The sequence below is a fragment of the Oncorhynchus mykiss genome, chromosome 2, assembly GCF_057628025.1.
Source record: "Oncorhynchus mykiss isolate SJ-2025 chromosome 2, ASM5762802v1, whole genome shotgun sequence".
Classification (NCBI taxonomy): domain Eukaryota; kingdom Metazoa; phylum Chordata; class Actinopteri; order Salmoniformes; family Salmonidae; genus Oncorhynchus; species Oncorhynchus mykiss.
The window spans coordinates 7,731,401-7,751,428 of record NC_143023.1 but is presented as its reverse complement, the minus strand read 5'-3'; the positions used below and the strand labels follow the sequence as shown (position 1 = coordinate 7,751,428).

Genomic DNA, 20,028 nt, shown 5'->3' with positions numbered 1-20,028 from the left:
TCCAGAATGGTCCTGTATTTGGCTCCATCCATCTTCCCATCAATTTTAACCATCTTCCCTGTCCCTGCTGAAGAAAAGCAGGCCCAAACCATGATGCTGCCACCACCATGTTTGACAGTGGGGATGGTGTGTTCAGCTGTGTTGCTTTTACGCCAAACATAACGTTTTGCATTGTTGCCAAAAAGTTCAATTTTGGTTTAATCTGACCGGAGCACCTTCTTCCACATGTTTGGTGTGTCTCCCAGGTGGCTTGTGGCAAACTTTAAACAACACTTTTTATGGATATCTTTAAGAAATGTCTTTCTTCTTGCCACTCTTCCATAAAGGCCAGATTTGTGCAATATACGACTGATTGTTGTCCTATGGACAGAGTCTCCCACCTCAGCTGTATATCTCTGCAGTTCATCCAGAGTGATCATGGGCCTCTTGGCTGCATCTCTGATCAGTCTTCTCCTTGTATGAGCTGAAAGTTTAGTGGGACGGCCAGGTCTTGGTAGATTTGCAGTGGTCTGATACTCCTTCCATTTCAATATTATCGCTTGCACAGTGCTCCTTGGGATGTTTAAAGCTTGGGAAATCTTTTTGTATCCAAATCCGGCTTTAAACTTCTTCACAACAGTATCTCGGACCTGCCTGGTGTGTTCCTTGTTCTTCATGATGCTCTCTGCGCTTTTAACGGACCTCTGAGACTATCACAGTGCAGGTGCATTTATACGGAGACTTGATTACACACAGGTGGATTGTATTTATCATCATTAGTCATTTAGGTCAACATTGGATCATTCAGAGATCCTCACTGAACTTCTGGAGAGAGTTTGCTGCACTGAAAGTAAAGGGGCTGAATAATTTTGCACGCCCAATTTTTCAGTTTTTGATTTGTTAAAAAAGTTAGAAATATCCAATAAATGTCGTTCCACTTCATGATTGTGTCCCACTTGTTGTTGATTCTTCACAAAAAAATACAGTTTTATATCTTTATGTTTGAAGCCTGAAATGTGGCAAAAGGTCGCAAAGTGCAAGGGGGCCGAATACTTTCGCAAGGCACTGTATATACAGAGCTACACATAGAGATATATACAGAGATATATACAGAGCTACACATAGAGATATATACAGAGATATATACAGAGCTACACATAGAGATATATACAGAGATATATACAGAGCTACACATAGAGATATATACAGAGATATATACAGAGCTACACACAGAGATACACATATTTATTTTCCCTTTTGTACTTTAACTATTTGCACATCAGTACAACACTGTATAAAGACATAATATGACTTTTGAAATGTCTTTATTTGTTTGGAACTTTGTAAGTGTAATGCTTATGGTCACATTATAATTTTGTATTGGTTATTATCTATTTCACTTGCTTTGGCAATGTAAACACATGTTTCCCATGACAATAAAACCCTTAAATTGAATTGAACACACACACACACAGAGAGCGAGAGAGAGAGACAGAGAGAGCGAGAGAAGGTGAGAGAGAGAGAGTGAGAGAGAGACAGAGAAGGTGAGAGAGAGAGAAGGTGAGAGAGAGACTGAGAGAGAGAGAGAAGGTGAGAGAGAGACTGAGAGAGAGACAGAGAAGGTGAGAGAGAGACAGAGAAGGTGAGAGAGAGAGAAGGTGAGAGAGAGAGAAGGTGAGAGAGAGACTGAGAGAGAGACAGAGAAGGTGAGAGAGAGAGAAGGTGAGAGAGAGAGAAGGTGAGAGAGAGAGAGAGAAGGTGAGAGAGAGAGAGAGAGATAGAGAAGGTGAGAGAGAGAGAAGGTGAGAGAGAGAGAGAGAAGGTGAGTGAGAGAGAGAGAGATAGAGAAGGTGAGAGAGAGAGACAGAGAGGTGAGAGAGAGAGACAGAGAGGTGAGAGAGAGAGACAGAGAAGGTGAGAGAGAGAGAAGGTGAGAGAGAGAGAAGGTGAGAGAGAGAGAGAGAAGGTGAGAGAGAGAGAGATAGAGAAGGTGAGAGAGAGAGACAGAGAAGGTGAGAGAGAGAGAAGGTGAGAGAGAGAGAAGGTGAGAGAGAGAGAGAGAGAAGGTGAGAGAGAGAGATAGAGAAGGTGAGAGAGAGAGACAGAGAGGTGAGAGAGAGAGAGAGAGAGAGAGAGAGAGAGAGAGAGAGAGAGAGAGAGAGAGAGAGAGAGACCGTGAGAGGGAGAGAGAGACCGTGAGAGAGAGAGAGAGAGACCGAGAGAGAGAGACCGAGAGAGAGAGAGAGACACACAGAGAGAGAGAGACAGAGAGAGAGAGAGACCGAGAGAGAGAGACCGAGAGAGAGAGAGAGACACACAGAGAGAGAGAGACAGAGAGAGTGGGTCTAAGCCAGGAAATAACAGAGAGGTCAGTTGCATGGAGCTGGGACTGACTTGGCTATATCCTCTCACAGACATCTGCAGCTACACAGACAGAGAGCTCCAATGTTGTCCCTCTCTAAGGCTGTCCAGTGTCCACACCCACCCACCCCTGCTCTCTAACAGCTGTACCTGATACACACTCAGTCAGTTAACCCTCCCTTACCGCCCTCCCTCCTGTCAGACGCAGACTGAATGAGATCTGTTAAGAATGCAGCTGAATCAGAAAATACTTGACAGTCAACATAAGGTCCCAGAGCTTCATTGTGTACACGGACACGTGCCTATAGACTGGGAACAAGAGGAGAGCTTGTACACAGAGAGCTGATTGGGTATCTGGCCGACTGGGATTGGATCCAAGATCATTAGAATGCCACAAGACCTACAGTATGTACTGTATTAAAACAGACCTACTGTATTAAAACAGACCTACTGTATGTACTGTGTTAAAACAGACCTACTGTATTAAAACAGACCTACTGTATGTACTGTGTTAAAACAGACCTACTGTATTAAAACAGACCTACTGTATAGACTGTATTAAAACAGACCTACTGTATTAAAACAGAACTACTGTATTAAAACAGACCTACTGTATGAACTGTATTAAAACAGACCTACTGTATAGACTGTATTAAAACAGACCTACTGTATTAAAACAGACCTACTGTATGAACTGTATTAAAACAGACCTACTGTATTAAAACAGACCTACTGTATTAAAACAGACCTACTGTTTGGACTGTATTAAAACAGACCTACTGTATTAAAACAGACCTACTGTATGAACTGTATTAAAACAGACCTACTGTATGTACTGTATTAAAACAGACCTACTGTATTAAAACAGACCTACTGTATTAAAACAGACCTACTGTATTAAAACAGACCTACTGTATGAACTGTATTAAAACAGACCTACTGTATTAAAACAGACCTACTGTATGAACTGTATTAAAACAGACCTACTGTATGTACTGTATTAAAACAGACCTACTGTATTAAAACAGACCTACTGTATTAAAACAGACCTACTGTATTAAAACAGACCTACTGTATGAACTGTATTAAAACAGACCTACTGTATTAAAACAGACATACTGTATGAACTGTATTAAAACAGACCTACTGTATTAAAACATACCTACTGTATGTACTGTATTAAAACAGACCTACTGTGTTAAAACAGACCTACTGTATGAACTGTATTAAAACAGACCTACTGTATTAAAACAGACCTACTGTATTAAAACAGACCTACTGTATGAACTGTATTAAAACAGACCTACTGTATTAAAACAGACCTACTGTATGAACTGTATTAAAACAGACCTACTGTATGTACTGTATTAAAACAGACCTACTGTATTAAAACAGACCTACTGTATGTACTGTGTTAAAACAGACCTACTGTATGTACTGTATTAAAACAGACCTACTGTGATAAAACAGACCTACTGTATTAAAACAGACCTACTGTATGTACTGTGTTAAAACAGACCTACTGTATAGACTGTATTAAAACAGACCTACTGTGTTAAAACAGACCTACTGTATTAAAACAGACCTACTGTATGAACTGTATTAAAACAGACCTACTGTATAGACTGTATTAAAACAGACCTACTGTATTAAAACAGACCTACTGTATTAAAACAGACCTACTGTATAGACTGTATTAAAACAGACCTACTGTATTAAAACAGACCTACTGTATAGACTGTATTAAAACAGACCTACTGTATGTACTGTATTAAAACAGAAATGAAGTAAATAGCCCAAATAAATGAAAGGTTACATTTAAATCAAACAAATAGTGTGATGGGAACTGTATCAGGTGGAAGAATGGGTGTAGAATAAACAGAACAGATGCTCAGTGAAGGTCTGGTCCCCTACGTGTTCAGAGAAGAGAGAACAATTGTTCAATGAGTGAAAGAATTTCAACAAGTGTCTGCAACTCTCTGCAGTATGTCATTTATTATTGAAACAAATACTTGTTTAACAACTGACCAACATATTTCTTCCACAGACTTCAATCTTCCTTTTAAGAGGCATTTTCTAGACAATCTGCAATACAGATATTATTGAAGATTGACGCAGGTGCTAGTCGTGGGCTATCTCCACACTAGTCTACCTATTGAAGCAGGTGCTAGTCGTGGGCTATCTCCACACTAGCCTACCTATTGAAGCAGGTGCTAGTCGTGGGCTATCTCCACACTAGTCTACCTATTGAAGCAGGTGCTAGTCGTGGGCTATCTCCACACTAGTCTACCTATTGAAGCAGGTGCTAGTCGTGGGCTATCTCCACACTAGCCTACCTATTGAAGCAGGTGCTAGTCGTGGGCTATCTCCACACTAGTCTACCTATTGAAGCAGGTGCTAGTCGTGGGCTATCTCCACACTAGCCTACCTATTGAAGCAGGTGCTAGTCGTGGGCTATCTCCACACTAGTCTACCTATTGAAGCAGGTGCTAGTCGTGGGCTATCTCCACACTAGCCTACCTATTGAAGCAGGTGCTAGTCGTGGGCTATCTCCACACTAGCCTACCTATTGAAGCAGGTGCTAGTCGTGGGCTATCTCCACACTAGCCTACCTATTGAAGCAGGTGCTAGTCGTGGGCCATCTCCACACTAGCCTACCTATTGAAGCAGGTGCTAGTCGTGGGCTATCTCCACACTAGTCTACCTATTGAAGCAGGTGCTAGTCGTGGGCTATCTCCACACTAGTCTACCTATTGAAGCAGGTGCTAGTCGTGGGCTATCTCCACACTAGTCTACCTATTGAAGCAGGTGCTAGTCGTGGGCTATCTCCACACTAGTCTACCTATTGAAGCAGGTGCTAGTCGTGGGCCATCTCCACACTAGCATACCTATTGAAGCTGGTGCTAGTCGTGGGCTATCTCCACACTAGCCTACCTATTGAAGCAGGTGTTAGTCGTGGGCTATCTCCACACTAGTCTACCTATTGAAGCAGGTGCTAGTCGTGGGCTATCTCCACACTAGTCTACCTATTGAAGCAGGTGCTAGTCGTGGGCTATCTCCACACTAGTCTACCTATTGAAGCAGGTGCTAGTCGTGGGCTATCTCCACACTAGTCTACCTATTGAAGCAGGTGCTAGTCGTGGGCTATCTCCACACTAGTCTACCTATTGAAGCAGGTGCTAGTCGTGGGCTATCTCCACACTAGCCTACCTATTGAAGCAGGTGCTAGTCGTGGGCTATCTCCACACTAGTCTACCTATTGAAGCAGGTGCTAGTCGTGGGCTATCTCCACACTAGTCTACCTATTGAAGCAGGTGCTAGTCGTGGGCTATCTCCACACTAGTCTACCTATTGAAGCTGGTGCTAGTCGTGGGCTATCTCCACACTAGCCTACCTATTGAAGCAGGTGCTAGTCGTGGGCTATCTCCACACTAGTCTACCTATTGAAGCAGGTGCTAGTCGTGGGCTATCTCCACACTAGCCTACCTATTGAAGCAGGTGCTAGTCGTGGGCTATCTCCACACTAGTCTACCTATTGAAGCAGGTGCTAGTCGTGGGCTATCTCCACACTAGCCTACCTATTGAAGCAGGTGCTAGTCGTGGGCTATCTCCACACTAGCCTACCTATTGAAGCAGGTGCTAGTCGTGGGCTATCTCCACACTAGCCTACCTATTGAAGCAGGTGCTAGTCGTGGGCCATCTCCACACTAGCATACCTATTGAAGCTGGTGCTAGTCGTGGGCTATCTCCACACTAGCCTACCTATTGAAGCAGGTGTTAGTCGTGGGCTATCTCCACACTAGTCTACCTATTGAAGCAGGTGCTAGTCGTGGGCTATCTCCACACTAGTCTACCTATTGAAGCAGGTGCTAGTCGTGGGCTATCTCCACACTAGTCTACCTATTGAAGCAGGTGCTAGTCGTGGGCTATCTCCACACTAGTCTACCTATTGAAGCAGGTGCTAGTCGTGGGCTATCTCCACACTAGTCTACCTATTGAAGCAGGTGCTAGTCGTGGGCTATCTCCACACTAGTCTACCTATTGAAGCAGGTGCTAGTCGTGGGCCATCTCCACACTAGCATACCTATTGAAGCTGGTGCTAGTCGTGGGCTATCTCCACACTAGCCTACCTATTGAAGCAGGTGTTAGTCGTGGGCTATCTCCACACTAGTCTACCTATTGAAGCAGGTGCTAGTCGTGGGCTATCTCCACACTAGTCTACCTATTGAAGCAGGTGCTAGTCGTGGGCTATCTCCACACTAGTCTACCTATTGAAGCAGGTGCTAGTCGTGGGCTATCTCCACACTAGTCTACCTATTGAAGCAGGTGCTAGTCGTGGGCTATCTCCACACTAGTCTACCTATTGAAGCAGGTGCTAGTCGTGGGCTATCTCCACACTAGTCTACCTATTGAAGCAGGTGCTAGTCGTGGGCTATCTCCACACTAGTCTACCTATTGAAGCAGGTGCTAGTCGTGGGCTATCTCCACACTAGCCTACCTATTGAAGCAGGTGCTAGTCGTGGGCTATCTCCACACTAGTCTACCTATTGAAGCAGGTGCTAGTCGTGGGCTATCTCCACACTAGTCTACCTATTGAAGCAGGTGCTAGTCGTGGGCTATCTCCACACTAGTCTACCTATTGAAGCTGGTGCTAGTCGTGGGCTATCTCCACACTAGTCTACCTATTGAAGCTGGTGCTAGTCGTGGGCTATCTCCACACTAGTCTACCTATTGAAGCTGGTGCTAGTCGTGGGCTATCTCCACACTAGTCTACCTATTGAAGCTGGTGCTAGTCGTGGGCTATCTCCACACTAGTCTACCTATTGAAGCTGGTGCTAGTCGTGGGCTATCTCCACACTAGTCTACCTATTGAAGCTGGTGCTAGTCGTGGGCTATCTCCACACTAGTCTACCTATTGAAGCAGGTGCTAGTCGTGGGCTATCTCCACACTAGTCTACCTATTGAAGCAGGTGCTAGTCGTGGGCTATCTCCACACTAGTCTACCTATTGAAGCAGGTGCTAGTCGTGGGCTATCTCCACACTAGTCTACCTATTGTTCCTGCAGTGAGGAGGATTCACCATCTTTATCCAATGTTGTCATCATTTATCTGCAGATAATCGCCAAAAAACCTACCTAGTTTACCTGTCCTGATAGACTTCATATGGAACATCTTTAGTTTACCTGTCCTGATAGACTTCATATGGAACATCTTTAGTTGTCTTGTCCTGATGGGACTTCATATGGAACATCTTTAGTTTACTTGTCCCGATGCGATATCCTGGACATACTGTATAACTAGGCTGTGTGATTTATGAAGGGTGAGGATATATGAGATCAACTTTATTCAGTCAGTTCCACACCATTTATAAACCAATCAACGTACAGGAAGCCCATGATTTATGAAGGGTGAGGATATATGGTCAGTTCCACACCATGTATAAACCAATCAACGTACAGGAAGCCCATGATTTATGAAGGGTGAGGATATATGGTCAGTTCCACACCATTTATAAACCAATCAGCGTACAGGAAGCCCATACGCCAGCACTTCCTGGCTGCATGTGAAACGCTGAATATAATCAAATAAATCAATGTGTCAGAAAACAATAAGTAGATTTTGACTCGTCCTTAATTAACACATTATACTGGACGTGAAAACTGACTGGCATAGATGATGGAGGAGCATCATGCTCTCTCCCTCTGTATAAAGACATTTGACTGCAACCACAGTGTACAAAACACACCCACCCAGGAACCGGGAGGCGGGACAGACAGCAGACTGTCAAATCAGAAGTGTTTCCCTGTTATCGCTCACTTTGTGATTGACAGGTGCCTGTCCTATCAATAGGTTGCAAGAAGATGCATAGTGTTCATTCTAGCTGAGAGGGCTCGGCTGACTTTTCTTCTGGCTTGTGAATTGTAAATAATGTGCCTAGTTGATTTAAGTGTAAAAAGTAGCCAGCTGAAAATGAGTGTGTAACCAGCTGTATAGCTGACAGCAGGTGCTCGTGGAAAACACTGCTCAGGTCAGGACACTCTTTCCCTCGAGGTTTGATAGTCCATGAGATAGGCTACTTCAAAGACTGGTCAAGTTAGAGAGAGAGAGTGTGTGTGTGTGTGTGTGTGTGTGTGTGTGTGTGTGTGTGTGTGTGTACATCCATCTGCACATCAGTCCGTGTGTGTGCATATCCGTGCATGTGTGTGTGTGTGTGTGTGTGTGTGTGTGTGTGTGTGTCCATCCGTCCGTCCGTCTAAACTCACCCTTTAGGGTCCAGCAGGTCACGGACCTTCTCGTTATATATCTCCATGTAGGAGACCTCCACCTTGAAGGAGAGAACCTGGCTGTCCTCCCGGCCGATCCTCTCAAACAGGGAGCAGCACAGCCTGGGGATCAGCCCTGGAGCCTTCTTATTCCCCATCATGGAGAAGGACTTCCCTGACCCTGCAGAGAGGACAGGAAGGAACAGAGACAACAGCATAGCAGAGCCTTTAGCTACACATATAGACTTCAACAGTCCTGTACACACCAGCTCTACAGACTGGACACCAGAACCTACTGGGAGAGACAGGAAGGGACAGAGACAACACCATAGCAGAGCCTTTAGCTACACATATAGACTTCAACAGTCCTGTACACACCAGCTCTACAGACTGGACACCAGAACCTACAGGGAGAGACAGGAAGGAACAGAGACAACAGCATAGCAGAGCCTTTAGCTACACATATAGACTTCAACAGTCCTGTACACACCAGCTCTACAGACTGGACACCAGAACCTACTGGGAGAGACAGGAAGGGACAGAGACAACAGCATAGCAGAGCCTTTAGCTACACATATAGACTTCAACAGTCCTTTACACACCAGCTCTACAGACTGGACACCAGAACCTACAGGGAGAGACAGGAAGCAACAACAGCGGAGATTAAACAGCAGCGAATAGAAACTAGTAAATGAAACAATGTTGTTTAGAAAATAAGGGTAGAGATCAGAGAGAAAGGGACCATCACTTATCTGAACCGAGAGTTTGGCAAACAGGCCCACAACAAAGTCTGTGGGGGTTTCTACGGCAACTATCTGATGTGCTCACTGCAGGTGTGTTGAAAACATGTCTGTAAATGTGTTTGTTCAGGGATTCTGACAACCGTTTGGTCCTGAGTCAGACAGTTTAGAACTACAGCAGGGTTTCTGTTAGGAAAACGGGACCAGAAAGATTTTCACCGGGCCCATATGCATTGGGTGTGTCACCCATTGGGGGGGGGCGACCACCCACGGTGCTCCGAATGACAGAAATCACATGTAGATGGTTGTAATGCCTCTTAAGAAGAGAGCTCCTGTAGTGAAGCGGCCAATAAAACGTCCTTTTCAAACATTTCCCAAAATGCAATTTGCGAGAAAACCCCATTCTAAACGGCTCACCTGATGAAAGCGGTTCATATGTGACAGAGATTAAAATCACTGTTAGAAAAGGGTGAGATCTTAAGATGCAACAACTATGAGTTGAAATACATTTGTCAGAATTCTATAATTACTCCTGTCTATACAGAAAGAAAGGAAATGATTTCAAATGCTTCACCTGAGAGCATGACTTAGACACAGAGGAATCGAGGATCATTATCTTCTTTTCAAAAAATAACTGTGGATTGTTTCAAATCACAAGCTTGTACTTCAGCCTTCAGAAATGTTATGTTACAGCATGAATTTAAAAAGGATTCAATTTAGATTGTGTCGTCACTTGCCTACACACAATACCTCATAATGTCAACGTGGAATTATGTTTTTAGAGATGTTAACAAACTAATCAAAAAATGAAAATATGAACTGTCTTGAGTCAATAAATATTCAACCCCTTTATTATGGCAAGCCTAAATAAATTCAGGAGTAATGAGCCAATAGTAAGCTTGGGATGATTTTTTTACCTCATCAATCTACACACAATACCCACACAGGTTTTTAGACATTTGTGCAATCTATTAAATATAAAAACTGAAATAACACATTTACGTAAGTATTCAGACCCTTCACTCAGTACTTTGTTGACGCACCTTTGGCAGTGATTACAGCCTCAAGTCTTCGTGGGTATGACGCTACAAGCTTGGCATACCTGTAATTGGGGAGTTTCTCCCATTCTTCTCTGCAGATCCTCTCAAGCTCTGTCAGGTTGGATGGGGAGCGTTGCTGCACAGCTATTTTCAGGTCTCTCCAGAGATGTTCGATCTGTTTCAAGTCCGGGCTCTGGCTGGGCCACTCAAGGACATATAGAGACTTGTCCCGAAGCCACTCCTGCGTTGTCTTGGCTGTGTGTTTAGGGTCGTTGTCCTGTTGGAAGGTGAACCTTCGCCCCAGTCTGAGGTCCTGAGTGCTTTGAAACAGCTTTTCATCAAGGAACTCTGTACTTTGCTTCGATCATCTTTCCTTCGATCCTGACTATTCTCCCAAGTCCCTGCCGCAGAAAAACATCCCCACAGCATGATGCTGCCACCGCCATGCTTCACTGTAGGGATGGTGCCAGGTTTCCTCCAGATGTGACGCTTGGTATTCAGGCCAAAGAATTCAATCTTGGTTTCATCAGACCAGAGAATCTTATTTCTCATGGTCTGAGAGTCCTTTAGGTGCCTTTTGGCAAACTCCAAGTGGGCTGTCATGTGCCTTTTACTTAGGAGTGGCTTTCTTTTGGCCACTCTACCTGCAGTAAGAATTTAATCAGTCATGAGCTCTGTCAGAGTGACCATCGGGTTCTTGGTCACCTCCCCTGACCAAGGCCCTTCTCCCCTGATTGCTTAGTTTGGCTGGATGGCCAACTCTAGGAAGAATCTTGGTGGTTCCAAACTTATTACATTTAAAGAATGACAGAGGCCACTGTGTTCTTGGGGACCTTCAATGCTGCAGAAATGTTTTGGTCCCTTCCCCAGATCTGTGCCTCGACACAATCCTGTCTCTGAGCTCTATGGACAATTCCTTCGACTTCATGCCTTGGTTTTTGACGTGACATGCACTGTCAACTGTGGGACCTTATATAGACAGGTGTGAGCCTTTCCAAATCATGTCCAATCAATTGAATTTACCACAGGTGGACTCCAATCAAGTTGTAGAAACATCTCAAAGATGATCAATGGAAACAAGATGCAACTGAGCTCAATTTTAAGTCTCATAGCAAAGGGTCTGAATACTTCGGTATTTCAGTTTTTTTATTTTTAATAAATGTGCAAAAATTTGCTTTGTCATTATGGACTATTGTGTGTAGATTGATGAGGATTTTTATTTATTTAATCAGTTTTAGAATAAGGCTGTAACGTTACAAAATGTGGAAAAAGGTCAAGAGGTCTGAATACTTCCTGAATGCGCTGAACATAGACTGGTATTTCCATCCATGAATAAAAAACATTCTGTTGCAATGTGATTTTTTTTTCTCCCGGTCAATTTGGCCGGGACCTATTTTATTTATCTGCTTTTCTTTTCTTTTTTTCATCGAACAAAACACGTCAACTACTGGAAAACTGAAACCCTGCATGTAGAAATACACCACAACTACTGGCAAACTGAAACCCTGCATGTAGAAATACACCACAACTACTGGCAAACTGAAACCCTGCATGTAGAAATACACCACAACTACTGGCAAACTGAAACCCTGCATGTAGAAATACACCACAACTACTGGCAAACTGAAACCCTGCATGTAGAAATACACCACAACTACTGGCAAACTGAAACCCTGCATGTAGAAATACACCACAACTACTGGCAAACTGAAACCCTGCATGTAGAAATACACCACAACTACTGGCAAACTGAAACCCTGCATGTAGAAATACACCACAACTACTGGCAAACTGAAACCCTGCATGTAGAAATACACCACAACTACTGGAAAACTGAAACCCTGCATGTAGAAATACACCACAACTACTGGCAAACTGAAACCCTGCATGTAGAAATACACCACAACTACTGGCAAACTGAAACCCTGCATGTAGAAATACACCACAACTACTGGCAAACTGAAACCCTGCATGTAGAAATACACCACAACTACTGGCAAACTGAAACCCTGCATGTAGAAATACACCACAACTACTGGAAAACTGAAACCCTGCATGTAGAAATACACCACAACTACTGGAAAACTGAAACCCTGCATGTAGAAATACACCACAACTACTGGCAAACTGAAACCCTGCATGTAGAAATACACCACAACTACTGGCAAACTGAAACCCTGCATGTAGAAATACACCACAACTACTGGCAAACTGAAACCCTGCATGTAGAAATACACCACAACTACTGGCAAACTGAAACCCTGCATGTAGAAATACACCACAACTACTGGCAAACTGAAACCCTGCATGTAGAAATACACCACAACTACTGGCAAACTGAAACCCTGCATGTAGAAATACACCACAACTACTGGCAAACTGAAACCCTGCATGTAGAAATACACCACAACTACTGGCAAACTGAAACCCTGCATGTAGAAATACACCACAACTACTGGCAAACTGAAACCCTGCATGTAGAAATACACCACAACTACTGGCAAACTGAAACCCTGCATGTAGAAATACACCACAACTACTGGCAAACTGAAACCCTGCATGTAGAAATACACCACAACTACTGGCAAACTGAAACCCTGCATGTAGAAATACACCACAACTACTGGAAAACTGAAACCCTGCATGTAGAAATACACCACAACTACTGGCAAACTGAAACCCTGCATGTAGAAATACACCACAACTACTGGCAAACTGAAACCCTGCATGTAGAAATACACCACAACTACTGGAAAACTGAAACCCTGCATGTAGAAATACACCACAACTACTGGCAAACTGAAACCCTGCATGTAGAAATACACCACAACTACTGGCAAACTGAAACCCTGCATGTAGAAATACACCACAACTACTGGAAAACTGAAACCCTGCATGTAGAAATACACCACAACTACTGGCAAACTGAAACCCTGCATGTAGAAATACACCACAACTACTGGCAAACTGAAACCCTGCATGTAGAAATACACCACAACTACTGGCAAACTGAAACCCTGCATGTAGAAATACACCACAACTACTGGCAAACTGAAACCCTGCATGTAGAAATACACCACAACTACTGGCAAACTGAAACCCTGCATGTAGAAATACACCACAACTACTGGCAAACTGAAACCCTGCATGTAGAAATACACCACAACTACTGGCAAACTGAAACCCTGCATGTAGAAATACACCACAACTACTGGCAAACTGAAACCCTGCATGTAGAAATACACCACAACTACTAAATGAATGGGGATTTATAGAAGACAACACATCAAACACATCTCTAAGTATCCCTGCATGTATACAGTCTCTCTTCTGAATGTGTCTGTTAGCCCTGTGACAGCAGGGAAGATACAGACGATCCCATATTATCTGCGGTCTCCAAAGCCTTTGTTTCCAAGGTGTGTCACTCCGCTCCAGGTTGTTCTTCAGGACAGGAAGAGCGGATCAAGGATCTAATCATTAGTGTTGGGGAGGAAGGATACGGGGCTGAGCGATTCACCAGCTTGAGTTAGCGTGATCAGAAACACTGAAGCTTCCTGTTCTTGTTGTGCATCTGCAGGGCCACGCAGGGATACATTAAATGTGTCTCAAATGCCACCCTATTCCCTATATACTTTTGACCAGAGTCCTATGGGTATCCCTATGTGCCCTGGTCAAAAGTAGTACCCTATATAGGGAATAGGGTGGCATTTGGGACGCAGATGTGCTGTATCTGCAGGGCCAGGGAAGAGGGATACAGACATATGCTGTCTCCTCTCCTCCCCTAGCATGGAACGACATAAGCAGATGATGATGCCTGCAGAGCTACTTAAGGCTGTTCTGAACACAGCCCTGTTTTAACATATTTCCTGCCCACCTGCATCATAATAATTCAGTATAAACAGCCTTACTTCATAGGCCTTAATTCATAGGCCTTACTTCATAGGCCTTACTTCATAAGTCTTACTTCATAGGCCTTACTTCATAGGCCTTACTTCATAGGTAATACTTCATAGGCCTTACTTCATAGGCCTTACTTCATAGGTAATACTTCATAGGTAATACTTCATAGGCCTTACTTCATAGGCCTTACTTCATAAGTCTTACTTCATAGGCCTTACTTCATAGGTAATACTTCATAGGCCTTACTTCATAGGCCTTACTTCATAGGCCTTACTTCATAGGTAATACTTCATAGGCCTTACTTCATAGGCCTTACTTCATAGGTAATACTTCATAGGCCTTACTTCATAGGCCTTACTTCATAGGCCTTACTTCATAGGCCTTACTTCATAGGTAATACTTCATAGGTAATACTTCATAGGTCTTACTTCATAGGCCTTAATTCATAAGTCTTACTTCATAGGTCTTACTTCATAGGTCTTACTTTACTGTACTCACTAGACTGGTGTATTCATGATGTGTACTCACTAGACTGGTGTATTAATGCTGTGTACTCACTAGACTGGTGTATTCATGATGTGTACTCACTAGACTGGTGTATTCATGATGTGTACTCACTAGACTGGTGTATTCATGCTGTGTACTCACTAGACGGTGTATTCAAATCAAATCAAATCAAATCAAATGTATTTATATAGCCCTTCGTACATCAGCTGATATCTCAAAGTGCTGTACAGAAACCCAGCCTAAAACCCCAAACAGCAAGCAATGCAGGTGTAGAAGCACGGTGGCTAGGAAAAACTCCCTAGAAAGGCCAAAACCTAGGAAGAAACCTAGAGAGGAACCAGGCTATGTGGGGTGGCCAGTACTCTTCTGGCTGTGCCGGGTGGAGATTATAACAGAACATGGCCAAGATGTTCAAATGTTCATAAATGACCAGCATGGTCGAATAATAATAAGGCAGAACAGTTGAAACTGGAGCAGCAGCACAGTCAGGTGGACTGGGGACAGCAAGGAGTCATCATGTCAGGTATTCCTGGGGCATGGTCCTAGGGTATTCATGCTGTGTACTCACTAGACTGGTGTATTCATGCTGTGTACTCACTAGACTGGTATATTCATGCTGTGTTGTCACTAGACTGGTATATTCATGATGTGTACTCACTAGACTGGTGTATTCATGCTGTGTACTCACTAGACTGGTGTATTCATGCTGTGTACTCACTAGACTGGTGTATTCATGCTGTGTACTCACTAGACTGGTGTATTCATGCTGTGTACTCACTAGACTGGTGTATTCATGCTGTGTACTCACTAGACTGGTGTATTCATGCTGTGTACTCACTAGACTGGTGTATTCATGCTGTGTACTCACTAGACTGGTGTATTTATGCTGTGTACTCACTAGACTGGTGTATTCATGCTGTGTACTCACTAGACTGGTGTATTCATGCTGTGTACTCACTAGACTGGTGTATTCATGCTGTGTACTCACTAGACTGGTGTATTCATGCTGTGTACTCACTAGACTGGTGTATTCATGCTGTGTACTCACTAGACTGGTGTATTCATGCAGTGTACTCACTAGACTGGTGTATTCACGCTGTGTACTCACTAGACTGGTGTATTCATGCTGTGTACTCACTAGACTGGTGTATTCATGCTGTGTACTCACTAGACTGGTGTATTCATGCTGTGTACTCACTAGACTGGTGTATTCATGCTGTGTACTCACTAGACTGGTGTATTAATGTTGTGTACTCACTAGACTGGTGTATTCATGGTGTGTACTCACTAGACTGGTGTATTCATGCTGTGTACTCACTAGACTGGTGTATTCATGCTGTGTACTCACTAGACTGGTGTATTCATGCTGTGTACTCACTAGACTGGTGTATTCATGGTGTGTACTCACTAGACTGGTGTATTCACGCTGTGTACTCACTAGACTGGTGTATTCATGCTGTGTACTCACTAGACTGGTGTATTCATGCTGTGTCCTCACTAGACTGGTGTATTCATGCTGTGTACTCACTAGACTGGTGTATTCATGCTGTGTACTCACTAGACTGGTGTATTCATGCTGTGTACTCACTAGACTGGTGTATTCATGCTGTGTACTCACTAGACTGGTGTATTCATGGTGTGTACTCACTAGACTGGTGTATTCATGCTGTGTACTCACTAGACTGGTGTATTAATGCTGTGTACTCACTAGACTGGTGTATTCATGGTGTGTACTCACTAGACGTTCTCGGTTACCTGTTTGTCCGTAGGCGAAAATGCAGGCATTGTATCCCTGAAAGGCGTTTTCCAGTATTCCCTCACCAAGGCACTGGAACACCACCTCTTGACCTTCAAAACAAACAACAGTCACCATGGAGACCAGAAGGATAAACAAACATACAGAATAAACATACAGAGCAACCATTAAACCATAAACAGTTAAACTTCCTTTATAATGCCCCAAATAAACAGTCTCACTGTGTAGAGAGAGAGAGACAGAGACAGAGAGAGACAGACAGAGAGAGAGAGACAGAGACAGAGAGACAGAGACAGAGAGACAGAGACAGAGAGACAGAGAGCGACAGAGACAAACAGACAGAGACAGAGACAGAGAGAGAGACAGAGAGAGAGACAGAGAGAGAGACAGAGACAGGGACAGGGAGAGAGAGAGAGAGAGCGGGAGAGAGAGAGAGAGAGGGAGACAGAGAGAGAGAACTGTCATGCTCCTCCTGATAAATGAAGCAGCTGTTTAGTAGCTAAATAAAGCTGTGGCACAGACCCTACAGGCAACCCTCCACTGAACAGATTGTCCCGCTGTCGCTTAAGCATGAAGCACACGAGCTGAAGCACACACACACACACACACACACACACACACACACACACTGAAGCACACACACACACACACTGAAGCACACGAGCTGAAGCACACACACACACACACACACACACACACTGAAGCACACACACTGAAGCACACACACACACACACACACACACACACACACACACACACACACACACACTGAAGCACACAACACACTGAAGCACACAACACACTGAAGCACACACATCCCCAACTGGGTGAAAAATTGTAAATAGTTAGTGCCACTAATGTTTAGCTAGTTAGTGCCACTAATGTTTATCTAGTTAGTGCTGCTAATGTTTATCTAGTTAGTGCCACTAATGTTTATCTAGTTAGTGCCACTAATGTTTATCTAGTTAGTGCCACTAATGTTTATCTAGTTAGTGCCACTAATGTTTATCTAGTTAGTGCCACTAATGTTTATCTAGTTAGTGCCACTAATGTTTATCTAGTTAGTGCCACTAATGTTAAGCTAGTTAGTGCCACTAATGTTTATCTAGTTAGTGCCACAAACATGTTTAGCTACTTAGTGCCACTAATGTTTAGCTAGTTAGTGCCACTAATGTTTATCTAGTTAGTGCCACAAACATGTTTAGCTAGTTAGTGCCACTAATGTTTATCTAGTTAGTGCCACTAATGTTTATCTAGTTAGTGCCACTAATGTTTATCTAGTTAGTGCCACTAATGTTTAGCTAGTTAGTGCCACTAATGTTTAGCTAGTTAGTGCCACTAATGTTTATCTAGTTAGTGCCACAAACATGTTTAGCTAGTTAGTGCCACTAATGTTTATCTAGTTAGTGCCACTAATGTTTATCTAGTTAGTGCCGCTAATGTTTATCTAGTTAGTGCCACAAACATGTTTAGCTAGTTAGTGCCACTAATGTTTATCTAGTTAGTGCCACAAACATGTTTAGCTAGTTAGTGCCACTAATGTTTATCTAGTTAGTGCCACTAATGTTTATCTAGTTAGTGCCGCTAATGTTTATCTAGTTAGTGCCACTAATGTTTATCTAGTTAGTGCCACTAATGTTTAGCTAGTTAGTGCCACTAATGTTTATCTAGTTAGTGCCACTAATGTTTATCTAGTTAGTGCCACTAATGTTTATCTAGTTAGTGCCACTAATGTTTATCTAGTTAGTGCCACTAATGTTTATCTAGTTAGTCCCACTAATGTTTATCTAGTTAGTGCCACTAATGTTTATCTAGTTAGTGCCACTAATGTTTATCTAGTTAGTGCCACTAATGTTTATCTAGTTAGTGCCACTAATGTTTATCTAGTTAGTGCCACTAATGTTTAGCTAGTTAGTGCCACTAATGTTTATCTAGTTAGTGCCACTAATGTTTATCTAGTTAGTGCCACTAATGTTTATCTAGTTAGTGCCACAAACATGTTTAGCTAGTTAGTGCCACTAATGTTTAGCTAGTTAGTGCCACTAATGTTTATCTAGTTAGTGCTGCTAATGTTTAGCTAGTTATTCCCACTAATGTTTATCTAGTTAGTGCAACTAATGTTTATCTAGTTAGTGCCACAAACATGTTTAGCTAGTTAGTGCCACTAATGTTTATCTAGTTAGTGCCACTAATGTTTATCTAGTTAGTGCCACAAACATGTTTAGCTAGTTAGTGCCACTAATGTTTATCTAGTTAGTGCCACTAATGTTTATCTAGTTAGTGCCACTAATGTTTATCTAGTTAGTGCCGCTAATGTTTATCTAGTTAGTTCCACTAATGTTTATCTAGTTAGTGCCACTAATGTTTATCTAGTTAGTGCCACTAATGTGTATCTAGTTAGTGCCACTAATGTTTATCTAGTTAGTGCCACTAATGTTTATCTAGTTAGTGCCACTAACATGTTTTCTGTGTCAGTAAAGACATAATTCCCCCTCACTCTCTCCCTCTGTCTCTCCTTACATTAATAAACACACAACCATCTTGTTCTCAGTCCCATAAACTCTTCTATTCAGATGCAAAGCAGCTTGTAAAAACATACTTTGCATTATGTAAAACCAGGACTTCCCTGAACTGTAGTATTTCCTTCTCTCTCTCCCTCCTCACCCTCTCTCTCTCTCCCTCGTCACCCTCTCTCTCTCTCCTCACCCCCTCTCTCTCTCCCTCCTCACCCTCTCTCTCTCTCCCTCCTCACCCTCTCTCTCTCTCCCTCCTCACCCTCTCTCTCTCCCTCCTCACCCTCTCTCTCTCTCCCTCCTCACCCTCTCTCTCTCTCCCTCGTCACCCTCTCTCTCTCCCTCGTCACCCTCTCTCTCTCTCCCTCCTCACGCCCTCTCTGTCTCCCTCGTCACCCCCTCTCTGTCTCCCTCGTCACCCCCCCTCTCTCTCCCTCCCTCCTCACCTCCTCTCTCTCTCCCTCCTCACCCCCTCTCTCTCCCTCCTCCTCACCCTCTCTCTCCCTCCTCACCCTCTCTCTCCCTCCTCACCCCCTCTCTCCCTCCCTCCTCACCCCTCTCTCTCTCCCTCCTCACCCCTCCCTCTCTCCCGCCTCCTCACCCTCTCTCTCCCTCCTCACCCTCTCTCTCTCTCTCCGCACCTTCTCTCTATCCCTCCACACCCTCTCTCTCTCCTTCCTCACCCTCCCTTCTCACCCTCTCTCCCCCCTACCCTCTCTCCCTCCTCACCCTCTATCTCTCTCCCTCCTCACCCTCTATCTCTCTCCCTCTATCTTTCTCTTCTCCCTGCTTCTCTCTCTCCCTCCTCACCCTCTCTCTCCCTCCTCACCCTCTCTCTCTCCCTCCTCACCCTCTCTCTCTCCCTCTTGTATTCCTAGACTCACCTCACCTGACAGGCTTTAAATAGTGATGAGATGAGATGGCTGTGTTTAGTGTTCTTTAGTGATGATAGAGAGATTATCTCTGTCAA

At 43.6% G+C, this 20,028-nt stretch overlaps 1 protein-coding gene across 11 annotated transcripts in view; it reads right to left on the bottom strand.

Annotated features, from left to right (window-relative positions):
* Positions 1–20,028, bottom strand: part of LOC110514705 (kinesin-like protein KIF13A) — a 181,244-nt gene that overhangs the window by 85,952 nt on the left and 75,264 nt on the right. For all 11 annotated transcript variants that reach the window (XR_016483789.1, XM_090187006.1, XM_090187024.1 and 8 more), the window contains exons 5-6: positions 16,545–16,637; positions 8,603–8,783 (exon numbers count right to left, since the gene is read on the bottom strand). Coding sequence is in view for 10 of the 11 variants with exons in the window: in XM_090187006.1 (XP_090043132.1) it covers positions 8,603–8,783; positions 16,545–16,637 (274 nt within the window). In the remaining variant the exon portion in view is untranslated. The remainder of the gene's footprint in view (positions 1–8,602; positions 8,784–16,544; positions 16,638–20,028) is intronic.